This window comes from Rhipicephalus sanguineus, chromosome 8, assembly GCF_013339695.2.
Source record: "Rhipicephalus sanguineus isolate Rsan-2018 chromosome 8, BIME_Rsan_1.4, whole genome shotgun sequence".
In the NCBI taxonomy this organism is placed as follows: Eukaryota; Metazoa; Arthropoda; class Arachnida; order Ixodida; family Ixodidae; genus Rhipicephalus; species Rhipicephalus sanguineus.
The window spans coordinates 27,845,120-27,857,791 of record NC_051183.1 but is presented as its reverse complement, the minus strand read 5'-3'; the positions used below and the strand labels follow the sequence as shown (position 1 = coordinate 27,857,791).

The window sequence follows — 12,672 nt, the reverse complement described above, 5'->3', positions numbered from 1 at the left end:
TTTAATGTACGCGTTCGTTTTATCACGTAATTCTTTTTGCGTGCATCCTCAAACACCACTGCTATAGGACTCCGTTGTTTGTCGTCGAGTGTTGCGACACATCTAACTTCTCATGATTACTCATCTAAGACACTGTTGGCTGTCTCTCCGTCTGCGAGGAATTCCGGTGCAGCGCCTCATCGCGGACTCGGTGACATCGGTATAGAACTAAGCGACGGTTGCCGGTTTAAGCACAGCGCTACCTCGTTATCGAGTCCGTTCGCTGAACTTTTTCCATTGTGGCCTTCGGAATGATGCCAGTCTCACCCTCTAATGACGTCTCTGTTAGACAAAAAACGAAGTGGACGTTTGTTCATTCTGTTCCCTTCGGGAGGTGGTACCTATGGAGCATGCCGACATTGGACCGATATTGCCCCAACGTTGGCATATATTGGCATAATTATTGGTCCTGCATTGGCGTTTAGTTTCTTGCTACCCCTAAAAGTGCGTTGGCGCAATATTGGACACCAATGGCGGCCAAAGCACCACCGTATTGGTGAAAGTAATGGTAATCAGAGAGAGAGTGGTGTCCTGACAGCAACAACGATGCAGTGTTACCGGAAAGGCAAATAGACTCAAACTTTGTGGTACTCTAGATACTGGAATTTGGCGCCCTTTGGCCATCACTGGCCCTTGCGCCATAAACACCATATATCATCATCATCACCATAGTGCATTTTGTGATATTGCAACCTGACGTCACGCTAGTGTCGATTTCAGTAGGTGCGCCATGCGAAAATCGGCGTGATTGTCAAAATAAGGTATTTTATCTCATTTCCTGAGCGTCACACTTGCTCAGAGGCGCCTTCGTATACAGGTGATTTGTATGGCGGTGTAAAGTCACTTCACAAAAAAAAAAAAATAAACAAACTCACAATGCCGCACTTTCTCCCCAGTAGCACTACGCGCTTGTCGTACAATTGTGAGAGAAAAAGAAAATGTAATCAAATAAATGAACCGGTGAGCGGTGCCTACAATGAATGTCTTTGACTTCCTCAATTCCCGGTACCATCTCGTGCGTTCAGAGCGCGCAAGTTCCGCCGTCTCGGGATCCTTCGCACAAACCGAGTCCTTTTCGGTCGGTTGGGCGCGCACGCTGCTTGTGTGTTGTCGCAGGGCGCCATCGGGATTTCCTATAGGCTGCGTGATACATGCACTGCACGGGATCTTTTCTTATATATCTTTTTTTTTTCGTTTTATCCGTGCCTACTTGGTGGCATGTTATGCGGCCTTCGAACAGCGACACCCGATACGCTCGAAAAGAGCAGAGACTGAAGAAGCGAGGGAAAGTGGGAGGGCAGCAGATCTGTCTGCGGCCGACATTCCGTGCTATGCTTCCCGCAGTTATAAAGGGCCTCAACAAACCACGTCGTTTGAGGCACCATATGGCTCGCGTCTCGAGCCGCGCGGACACGCCTGAATGCGAGAACTGTACGCCGTTGTCTTCTTGGGCTTGTCCTTCTCTCCTTGTTTATGTGCTGCGCGCCTATCTTTGCCTTGTGTGTTCGTATGGCATGTACTCGGTAACGTTGATGAGAAACACGCGCTGCTTGCACCAAGGGCGTTGTCTATCTACAGGTCTTTACTTTTTTTTTTTTTTGCGAGCTCCTTGCTTATCGGGTCTTTTCATCGTGTCCGTTTCTACACGATCCCCTGACTACCCTGCTTTCTTCTTTTTTTTTTTTTCTCGTGCGACGAGGCGACTGTTTCACTGACTCCCTTCGCAGCAGTTATAGCTAGTGGGAGTTACTGAGCTGTGTTAATTACTTCATTTTTTCGAGCTTCTCACTCAGACCGTTCAGTGTAATCGCTTTACTTAGGCGTAGCTTTTCAAGATCCTCGCACCATTCCTGCAAAGCGTTTATGCAAATTCGCTAAAATGCACGTCCAAGAACCCTAGGTTGATGAAACTATCGCGGTCGGAACTTATGCCTTGTGTTTTTACTATGCTTTCTCTCGGGAGAAAATTCTGGGGGAGAGCCCGTGGCCCCTTTGGCGCCGCCCCTGCATTAGTAGATGTTTCGTCGTTTGCTTCTTCTGTCCGCGTCCCTTATCGCCACCTTACGCTTACTAAGTGCTATAATAGCAAAATGTATGTGCGCTGTCTGTTACAGTAATGCATTAAAGGTCCTGTCGGAGCCATTCCCGCGTGAGCGACAGGCTAAGTACATAAGCTTGACATTACGCCGCCGGAAGTGCTTTCAACATGCTGTCCTTAAATTCTCAGTGCCGGGGCCCGTGCCATTTTCCGATTATCATTCCGCGAACTGCGCATTTCCTCGTTCTAACATATGGTTTATAATTAATCGCGGAATAACATGCCAGTTTTACAGCGAAAGCCGTTATGAGCTCACAACGGCCGTTTTTGGCGCTGTAGTTGTCCGCCGGCGCAGGTATCCGTACCCCTATCGCGCGAAATAAGAGAAAAAATATCCAGGATGGAACGGGGTTCGAACCTGGGCCCTCTGCGTGGTAGCCCAGTGTTATACCACAGAGCCATGCCGGGGCTTGACACTCCGTTGCAAAAAGACCCTATGCAGGCTCCATGTCTGGAAGGAACCATATTTACGTATGTAATATAGCGTGGTAGAAGAGTAAAATAACAACCAGGCGTCACACAGCGCGAATTCTGTAACCAGGCGTCGCAGAATGCGAATTGAGCAATGGGTGGGTTGTTGAATGCTTCCAACCCATTACAAAGGGCTCTGCCATAGTTCTTCATCGTCATCAGGCACAGCATCAAGAAAGTGCACATAATGCCTTACAGGTATTTAGCGGGTAGCATGGTTCTCCGCATAATGACGAAAAATGTCATAGTGGCTGCTTCCCTACTTCACAAAAATTATGGCGATTTGTAACATGGTGGGTTCCTCGCAAGTGCAATTGTTGCACTTGCGAGGAACCCAGTTGCCAAGGGAGCCCATAAGGCTCCCATGATCCATTTCCTCAAGTTCTTAATAAAGTTCTTTCCCTTTCTCTCTCTCTTTCTAACGTTCACGTATGTTATATAGCGTGGTGGGAGAGTAAAATAACGACCGGTCGTCACAGAAAGCGAATTACGTAACTAGTGGCTCGTTTAAAGCTTCCAACCTATTACAAAGGTATCAGCCATCATTCTTCGTCCTCATCAGCCGTCGCATTAACAAAGTGCACATAATGCCTTACAGATGTGTAGCTGGCACCTCGCTTCTGTCCAGAACGACGAATAACGGCGTAGTGGGTGCTTCCAAACTTCACAAAAGTTACGATTTATGGCGTAGTGGGTACCTTGCTATTGCACTTGTATTAGTAGCCCCAATAGAGTTTACAACGGGCTCTAGAAATGTCGTTGTTCCAGCTTTCGCTGTTGACTGTGCTGCGCTTTCCGCGCAGACCTAGCGTTTTTTTTTTGTTCATTGACATTTTTTTCGACGGGGAACTATATCAGAGCGTTAAATCTCTGCGAGGACTAGCTGTGGAATTTTAATTGAAACGGCTCCAGGTGCTTTCGGCATTGTGAACAATTTCACTTCTTGCGTGGTAGGCACAAAAATAAGACTACGGATTGTGAAGTGCAGTCCAGGCCATCGCGCAGCTGTCTTCGCTCGGTTAGATAGCGAGGGCGACCGCATGGTATCACGTGACACCTGGCCCCGAAGTTGTTCTTGCAGTCGTCGCACTATATTGTCCGTAGGCTTCGGCGTGAACCGATTGCCTAAAGAAAGCGACGTGTAGGGGCATGTCCAGAAATTTTTTTCGGGGTTGGGAGGTCAACTACCCTTTATGTATGTTCGTGCGCGTGTTTGTATGTATGCACTCGCGAAATTAAAAACAAAAGTTCGGGGGGATGGGGTAACCGCCGCGGTTTTATAAGTCTATACGCCATGTTTTTTTTTTTCTTTCTACCAGTACTCCAAGTATCTCTCTCTTATCTCAGCCGCTGACAAATTAATACTTCCTTCCGCTTTCACAGCTGGAGCCTTTGAATGATCGAGGCCTTCCACGGGTATTGCTGGCATTCCATTATCCGCAGCCACAATTGTAGCGCACGTATTGCTCGGTAATTTCGGTAGGGTTTGTTTTCCGAGGATGTTACCTAGCAGCCACCGGCAATGACGAATTTGTGTTGCAAGAATACCTAAGGCACGCGCAGTCTACGCGCTGACATGGATACACCTAGACGGTAATTATTCTGTTTAATTTCGCGCTCACCTTCACGAGTGCTTACCTACAGACATTATGCAAATTCAAGCGCCACGCTAAATAATGTTGCCTCATTTACAGAGCCAGAGAGAAGAGGGAAAGTGGAATGTTAGAAAAGTCGGAACAGCCGAGGCGTGACAATCGACGTTGGTTTGCGCATGCGCACAACCCACGACGGTGTCTGCCGGTCATGCGTTTCACCTCGAGGCAGAAGGGCAAGACGCCTAATTAGTGATAACGAGCTGAAGCGCGGACAATTACGCTATAGTAGCCGCGGACAGTCCCCAAGCTTGCGTCTTGCACGGGGCATGATAGTATACGTAAAGAGACGCGAGCATCGTGTTCCATTTCGACCGGGCCCGTCGCAAAATTGCTTCGTTTATCCGCTTCTGGCGCTGTAGTCTGACTGGTAAACCCTACTGCGCGGTGCCTATGATCATATCGTGGGTTGGGCACGAAAAACCCCAGCAATTATGTAATACAATGAATGAGACAGGCACAGACGCCATGCTTTTATGCTATTGCACGCGCATTTCTTCATCCTCGGCTTCTCCTACCATGGCTTCATACGTCACCTATATATATATATATATATATATATATATATATATATATATATTGTGCGGCGTATTCGTGATACAGAATAACATTGGTCAAAGGCCGGTCGTGGGCGCGCATGCAGCCTATGTGTTTTGTCCGGCGTCTGCTTGCTGTGGGCGGAAAGGAAAAGAAGGTGCGTCGCGACGACGAGCGGATATGCTTTCGCGGCGCGACGACCGGCCGTAGATTGCATGGCGTATAGCTACTGTTGCACGTACGTAGAACGAACAACACAACCACATGGAGCGCATGTAACGGCGCCTTTCCCGCACAACGCCGATCGACAGCTAGCACGACAGTGGGTTTGTTTGCACTACATTTCAAATCAGCTTTCGCCACCATGCGGTGCAGTGGTCGGTCAGAAAGAAAAGCAAACCGCTTCGCAAAGGCGAGTGGTGCGCGCCAAATGCGCACGCCAACGACGCTAGACAATGTCGCTACGAAGAAGCGCCGTAAATACGCATCATGTGGGCGCGCATGCAGCCTCTGTGTTGGTCTGACGTCTGCGCGTCAATGTACAAGTCCCTTCCCGTACGTACAGAAACATTCAGACAACGAATACGAAAAAGGCGCGAAGTGATCGGCAAGAGACAGAGACTCGAAAGGGACGCGGGGAGCGTGGCGCGAGAGGACGGGATGGCGCACGCCCCCTTGCTGCGGACGGAAAGGAAAAGAAGGCGAGCCGCGTCGGCGAGTGGATACGCTTTCGCGGCGCGACGACCGGCTGTGGAATGCGTGGAACGCGGGCGATCCCTTGGAAACGGATGCTGCCGCTACGATGCCGTCTATAGAAGGGACTGCAGTCAACGGAGGAGACAGGAGGGAGGAGGGAAGGATGAGGAAGGATCAAAGCGGATGGCGTTGCTCCTTCCAGACGCAGCAACAGCAAGAGAAGAAGAAGATGCGGAGGAGACAGTCGCTCGGCGTGCTCGCAAGTTGTAAGGCGTATCGAAAGAGAAGGCAGGGAGTATGACGCTCATAGCAATGACTGTAAGGAGAAGAGCAAGAGGACGCAACTAGACTCGCGTCGTATCAGATGAGGGGGACCCTGAGAAAGAAAGAACAGGAGCGACGGTTCAGGACAGAAGTCGCGAATAGCTCCAGCTGGAAAAGAATCCTCTTTCATTCGAAGAAAAGAGTGACTACGCAGAGAGAGCAGGAGGGCGTACGCCGCTCGTCGCGCTATCCAAAACTCGAGACACAAGATGTCACTGGAGCCGCCGTATACGCGGCTTCATAATACGATATTCCGATGCTTCGACGCACATGCTAACGCAACATATATATATATATATATATATATATATCTTCAGCGACGGTGCATACAGTTGTGCACATCAACTTCGGCGGCACGTTATGCACCGCGTGTTTCTTCAAATGACTTGAAACGCAGTGTGCACATTCGTGCAGGCTTCTTGAGTGGACAACTAGCTGTAATTTAACTTCATTGTGCTGCTTATTGCTGGAGTGTATGTATCACTTTGCGGGAGACACTACCATGTTCGACGATCGTTCGGCGAGCCGTGTTCCAGGGCCAACGTCAAGAGGATTTTTTTTTTTCGTTGCTCAAAGAAAAACAATTACAACTAAAAAACAAACAGTGCATGCATTTTGGGCCTAATATTTGATTCTTTTGATGCAAGGATTGAAGCTGACTGATTGCAGAATAATTAGGTATTTAGTTACACGCTAAATAATATTAATTACTGAAACTCGCACACAACAACACATTCCTTCATTTTCTTCCTTGGAATGTATTACTGATTGCTTTATGCCAAGCGAATTTGACGCATTTGCAGACAGTGCATCATAATACGCGCCTGAAGCGCGTATATATATATATATATATATATATATATATATATATATATATATATATATATATATATATATATATATATGGAAATAAGCAGAAGAGCTTCGGTAACAGGAATAAGTGAGGAAAGGCTTATTCGACGTTTCAACCGTGCTGTTTCCTTTGCAGTGTACAATGTTGTGCGTCGATTGCAAAATATTTTGTGTGTCAACCTAGCATGCAATTACGTTTCTCTTAATACATGCGAACACCGTCTGCTGCTTCATATTCGCCCTTAACTCTTCAGAGCTGCTCAATTTAGTACAGCTTGCGTGACATTGCGTTTTTATGTGTGCGAACAACGTGTGTTCCACATTGGCCATCTGACACTTCATAGCTGCTTACTAAATTGGTTCAGCTTAGCCAAAAAAGAAAAAAAAATCAGTTTCTTAATCTTATTGAACAAAATGAGCCTGAGACTGAACTCATAGTCTCGAAAGGGCGAATTGTCTTTGTCAGTGCACTGTGAAAAGGTCTCCTCGTCGATATAAAATCAATAAATTAAGACTTCGGCCAGTTCCACACCGTGAAAAGTGTCGAACAGCGAAACTTAAGCGCGCGACTGTATGTGATTGGCTAGCGAGATCACGTGCACCATCGTCATCATTATCATATAGCATCATCATATCATATTTCTTCACTCTCCCTCTGGTCACGTGACCTGCGTGACTATACTGCTATTACTGCGATGACGACAAGTTATTGCAGACGCTTCGAGACGGCCTCGCTGTAATAAATTAGTAAATAAATAAATAAAATAAAAGTTAACAGTAACCAACAGACATGTGTTTTGTTGGGCTGTCTGCCGAAACACGAGTGAGCTGCGATTCATTTTTTGTAAAAGTATCTTGGTACCTTCTGCTGCAGGGCGCAATGAGCTCATCGCCAGGTACATCAAGCTGCGCACGGGAAAGACGCGGACGCGGAAGCAGGTGTCCAGCCACATTCAGGTCCTGGCCAGGAGAAAAGCACGGGAGATACAATCCAAGTTAAAGGTGAGTCCCAACTATGCGTGATGTCTGTGCGTGCTTGCCTCGAAGACTGTATTAAATCGAAATGGCATTGATACAGTCTTCACGAAGCTTGTGATTAGTGTGGACGTCGAACTACCACCAGAAGAAGAGACGAAAGAAACGGAAGGATCTCATGGCTCACTTATGGTGCAATGCACAGCACTTAGGGGCGACCCTAACCTAGTTTGCGAATGGGTAGCTGCATGGGGTTCCTGAATCACTGGCGCATGCGAAAATGATCGAAGAAGCCAGAATAAGTCGGCGTATGATTTTACTTCGTTCAAAGAAAATTTGTCGTCTTTTCCTTTCTGGTTCCTTTTTTTTTTTTTTTTCGTGCTCAATTTTACACTGCAAGAGATGGTTTTCGAATGCCGGTCGGGTAAGCAGACTATATCTGAAATGTCCAGTTACTTAGTTTAGACGAACGCGAATTTCCAAACAAGTTCCGCCGCGGTAGCACAGTGGTTCCAGTGCTCGGCTGCTGACGCGAAGGTCGTGGGTTCGATCGCGGCGGCCGCATTTCGATGGAGGCGATATGCCAGAGGCCCGTTCACTGATATCAGTGAACGTTAAGAACACCAGATGGTCGAAATTTCCGGATCCCGCCTCTACGATATGCCTCGTAATCATGTAGTGATTTTTGCGCGTAAAATCCCCTCATTTATTAGTAAGGTCCAAACAATTTCAACGCTTCTTTATAGTGCACGTGCGCATTCGCCGGTCGAACAATCAGCTTTGTTCAAAGTACCGCTTAAGCCTTACGGTCGGTTGAACCGCTTCCAGTGAAACTCGCGAACGAAAACTTCTTAGTTAGTGCCTCTCGGAACGAATAAGAGAAAGCTGGCTCACAAGAACGAAGAAAAAAAAGAACTGTTTCGGCTGCCTCTGTCTGTAGCACGCCGCTTTTTTCCGTACAGCTGGGTGAGTACCGCGGAGCAGTCGATCATCCGTGCTAAGCAAGTGTCTGGCAAACCACCCGCTTTCTATAAATATGGCAGGCACGAAGCTAAGCCTCGGGGGGTGACAGGCTGCACGCTTTCAGTAACCATCCTTCCACGGCACGCTTGTTTCGTTGTTTTCATAGTCGAGATTATGCTGATAAAAACACATTTACGTATTTTTCGTGTCACCACGAAATGGAGTAGTAGAATTTCTGGAAAAACTTCTGAAATGCAATTCAATAAAGTAGAAGACATATTTACTACCCAGTCAGCCTTGAAAACACTTGTTGAAAGGGGCAATAACTGAAGAAATAAATTAATGAAAGAAAGAAAGAAAGAAAGAAAGAAAGAAAGAAAGAAGAAAGAAAGAAAGAAAGAAACAAAAAGCTTGTGTTTCGAAATTCCCGACGTCTTCTACGCAGCAGCATTTTTTTTTTTCTTGGTAAGTTCTTGTTCAACGCCTTTAAAGGGACCGACAACTGCCCAGAACATGAAATGAGATGACTGCACTGATGGAAAGATTGTCCGTCGCATTGACTCAAACCAACCCTGTTTATCTCGTGAGAGGTGGATTTATATTTTTATTTCTTCATTGAAAGTCGCGAAAAATGACATTTGGCGCCTCTGGTGGCAAAATCATAAACGGTCCGATGAAGCCGGTCACGTGACCGTTGATGGTGTATGCGTTCAATGACTTTTCTGTTAGTACTGAAATATTGTTCATTTCTTTATATTAAAAGGCATAACTCCATAAAAATGTACATGTAGGCCTGCGTTAGTTGTATGCAACAAAGTGGCGCTGCCTTCGCTTGGCGTAATGATCCCATGCCGGGGCAAACCATCCATGACACAGGCGCAGGCTACCTTGGGTGCAAGCGCATACAACGCTGTACAAATACTGAGAAGGTGTATAAAGCCACATCATCTCATTGTAACAGCTTGCTATTTTCAAAAATGGTTGGAAAGCTCAAAATAAAGGTGGTTAAGCATAGCTACAGTAACTTCTGCGAAAGCAGAATAACGACAGCTTTCACAAGGACTAGCGGCATCGCTATCAATTCTCAGCGTTGTTGGAGCAAGCCTTCATGCGTGTTTGGAGCATTTCAGATCGAAAAATACTGCTTATAAAATAACTACGTGCTTTTAGGATAAACCACTGCAGCTACAAACGCTACGAAGGGTAAGCTTCCTGTCGCGCTGTAAAAAACTGGGTCGAGAAAAATCAGTTGACGGTCCCTTTAAGTTCAAGGAGCCTTGAAAAGACTGCTCATATTTTTCTTCACGAACGCAGAAACAAAGCACTCGTTTTGAGCGTTTGTTCGAAATACTTTGGAGTTTACGCGGAAACCTTTTTTTATTCTTTGCGCCTGGAATTAGAACGCTAACAGTAAGTAGACCCTAACCCCACCCTGCTGTACCTTCATTTTGGTTTTGTTTGCTGCTTCTCATTCGAGCAAGCTTCACGCATTTGCCAGTTGGCTTCGTGCCGTGACAAAACTTGGGCGCGTTCTCTCAACGAACGCACCGCTTCGTTCGCGCTGATCACTAGCTCCAGTTTTTTAAAGCTTTCTTTTATTCCTTTTTACGTCGCCTTGTTCGCTCGGTGGGGGCTTTTTACTACATACACGACTCGCCTGGCACGGTCGACATCATTCATACTCGGTCTCAAGGCTAAAGGCACGTGTCACCGCCTGTCACCGTTACTTTTTGTCTGTTTTTTCGCCTTTTCATTTTTGCACCTTCAAACAGACCATCACTTAAAAAAAGAAGCCTTAAAAAAAAAAAGAACGTAAACACGAAGTGTGAGGATCTGTTGGCAGCCTATCGCAAGCTGTTATTTACAGCCACTTCCAATAACTCACCTCTCGGTAGGCTTTTCGCAAAGTGTGCAGCTAAGAAAGTGAACCGAAAAGATTAGAAAAAAATACTCAAGTATATTTACTAGCATACGAACAACGTCACAGCAGAGCCTTATTTTTTGTTGGTCGTAAATATTCTCTCACGTGCCTGCTTACTGTGGCACCCGTGTTTTCCATCCTCTTTGAGGAGCTTTTAGCTTATCGCCACTTTTTGAAAGCTGTACTTGAATGCGGTTGACGAAAAATAACCATTAAACGGAGGCACAATGACACTGCGACGTCGCAGATGCGCATGCGCGGAAGAGGAATTTGTCGGCGGCAATCTAAACAAGAGAGAAGTTCACGAGAAGGTGGAGACTTTGAAAAGATGGAATATTCTTGAACACGGGGTGTTGCTGGAACCAACGTTTTTGACTACTGGTCTTGGCTTCTTCAAGGCAGCAGCTCTTGAGGAAGACAAGACCACTTGCCAAAACGTTGTCTCCAGCGACACAACGTGTTCAAGAATATCGGGCGCAAGGCATGGCATTGGTGTAAATAACACCGCGTCACGCGCATAGGCAGGATTTCATTTTGCGAACGTGCCAATCACCTATAATGTATCCCTGCTCCCTGACTACATCTATGCCCCGTGTGAAGGTTTGTGTTGTCATGTCGTACCTTCGTGCGCACTCTAGAGTCTAGTGGTCTCTAATACTTATCGAATATTTCGTCCTTTCTCAATTGAATCGCAGACGATAAAATAGAGGGACAAAGCGCAGTAGTGATGGTGGCGCCACCTCGTGGCAATGACGGTAACTAGAGCATGTTTGAATGGAAAAACTACACGATTGCTTTGACTATGTGGCTATGCTTGGTATCGCTGTAATATTGGCGACAACAATTAAGAGTGTGTGCTGCATTTGTTTTTTTTTTTCCTTTGTGAGCGCTGAGGCAGCATAAGAACTTCTCTAAGATGCTCCAATTGTAGAGGAATCACAAGGTGGCGCTACCGGCGCTGACTACTACGGCGTTGCGGTTCTCCGCAAATAGAAATACATCTCGCACACGCCCAATAAAACTTCTGTATTAAGTCTCATGCCAACCGGCGATATAGTGTATACATTCTGTATACAGCACCTTCGTGGCAGACCAGGGGCGTAGCCAAGGGGGGGGGGGGTTGGGGGGGTTCAACCCCCCCCCCGAAATTTTTCAATTTTGCTTGCGTATATAGGCACGCACACATACAAACGCACGCACGAACATACATAAAGTATGGTTGAACCCCCCCCCCCCCCCCCGAAAAAAAATTTCTGGCTACGCCCCTGTGGCAGACTTATCTGAAGGGTGGGGGGTGGTGTAGCTTCTGTTTGTGGCTCTGAAACAGAAAAAAAAAATTGAAGCGACCCTAATCCTTGATTTAGGCCCATGGTAGTGGCAGTCTTGTGCCGTGATGCATTCCTTGGACTAACTTGTGTTTTGTCGCGCTGCCGAAGCGGATCTCAACCACCGCGCGGTTGAGATCTGCTATTCCAAGTGCCGCAGCGACCACAGCTGCTCTCGAGAAAAGCGTCTGCTCTTTCAGTGAAGTCGTTCGATTACTTATCATTAATTATCCAGGAAGTTAACTGGCCCTTATCTTAGGTAAACTAATTCTCCGATGTCACATGTCTCCAATCTAACTCTTGGCTTGAACCAGAACAATCGAGTTTTTAAGTTTTATTTTTAAGACACATTTTCTCATTATTAGTAAAACAGGAAGTAAGTGCTCGACCGGAAGTGTTTGGAAGAGGAACACAAGCATAGGCGTGCGCACAGGGGGGGCAGGGGGGGGGCGGCCGCCCCCCCTAATCACCTAAGAGGGGGGCGCGAAATCTGATCCCTTACATTGACCCCCCTTGTCACCTAAGAGGAGGAGGGGGCCGCAAAAGTTGCCTCGAACGTTGGCTTAGTAGGGGGGGGGGGGTGTCGCTGCGATGAACCTTCGCCCCCCCTGATGGGGAACTCTGCGCACGCCTATGAACACAAGTGTCGCTATTTGCTGGTGCCAGTAAAAAAAAAAAAAAACTTCTTGCGTTGTCTCCCATGCTTTAGCACGCACGATGGCCTTTCGCGCAGCCCCTATCTTGTGAGGATCGTCTTTTATTTCAAAAGGTATATCTTCGCCAGAGCACTCTCTTTGCTGCGGCGGCGTCCTTTTTTAT

General features: G+C 46.9%; 1 protein-coding gene across 3 annotated transcripts in view; it reads left to right on the top strand.

The window, feature by feature from the left end:
- LOC119403096 (transcriptional enhancer factor TEF-1-like) overlaps positions 1-12,672 on the top strand; it is a 217,445-nt gene that overhangs the window by 190,674 nt on the left and 14,099 nt on the right. For all 3 annotated transcript variants that reach the window (XM_049418800.1, XM_049418798.1, XM_049418799.1), the window contains one exon: positions 7,544-7,671. In XM_049418800.1, the coding sequence (XP_049274757.1) occupies positions 7,544-7,671 (128 nt within the window). The remainder of the gene's footprint in view (positions 1-7,543; positions 7,672-12,672) is intronic.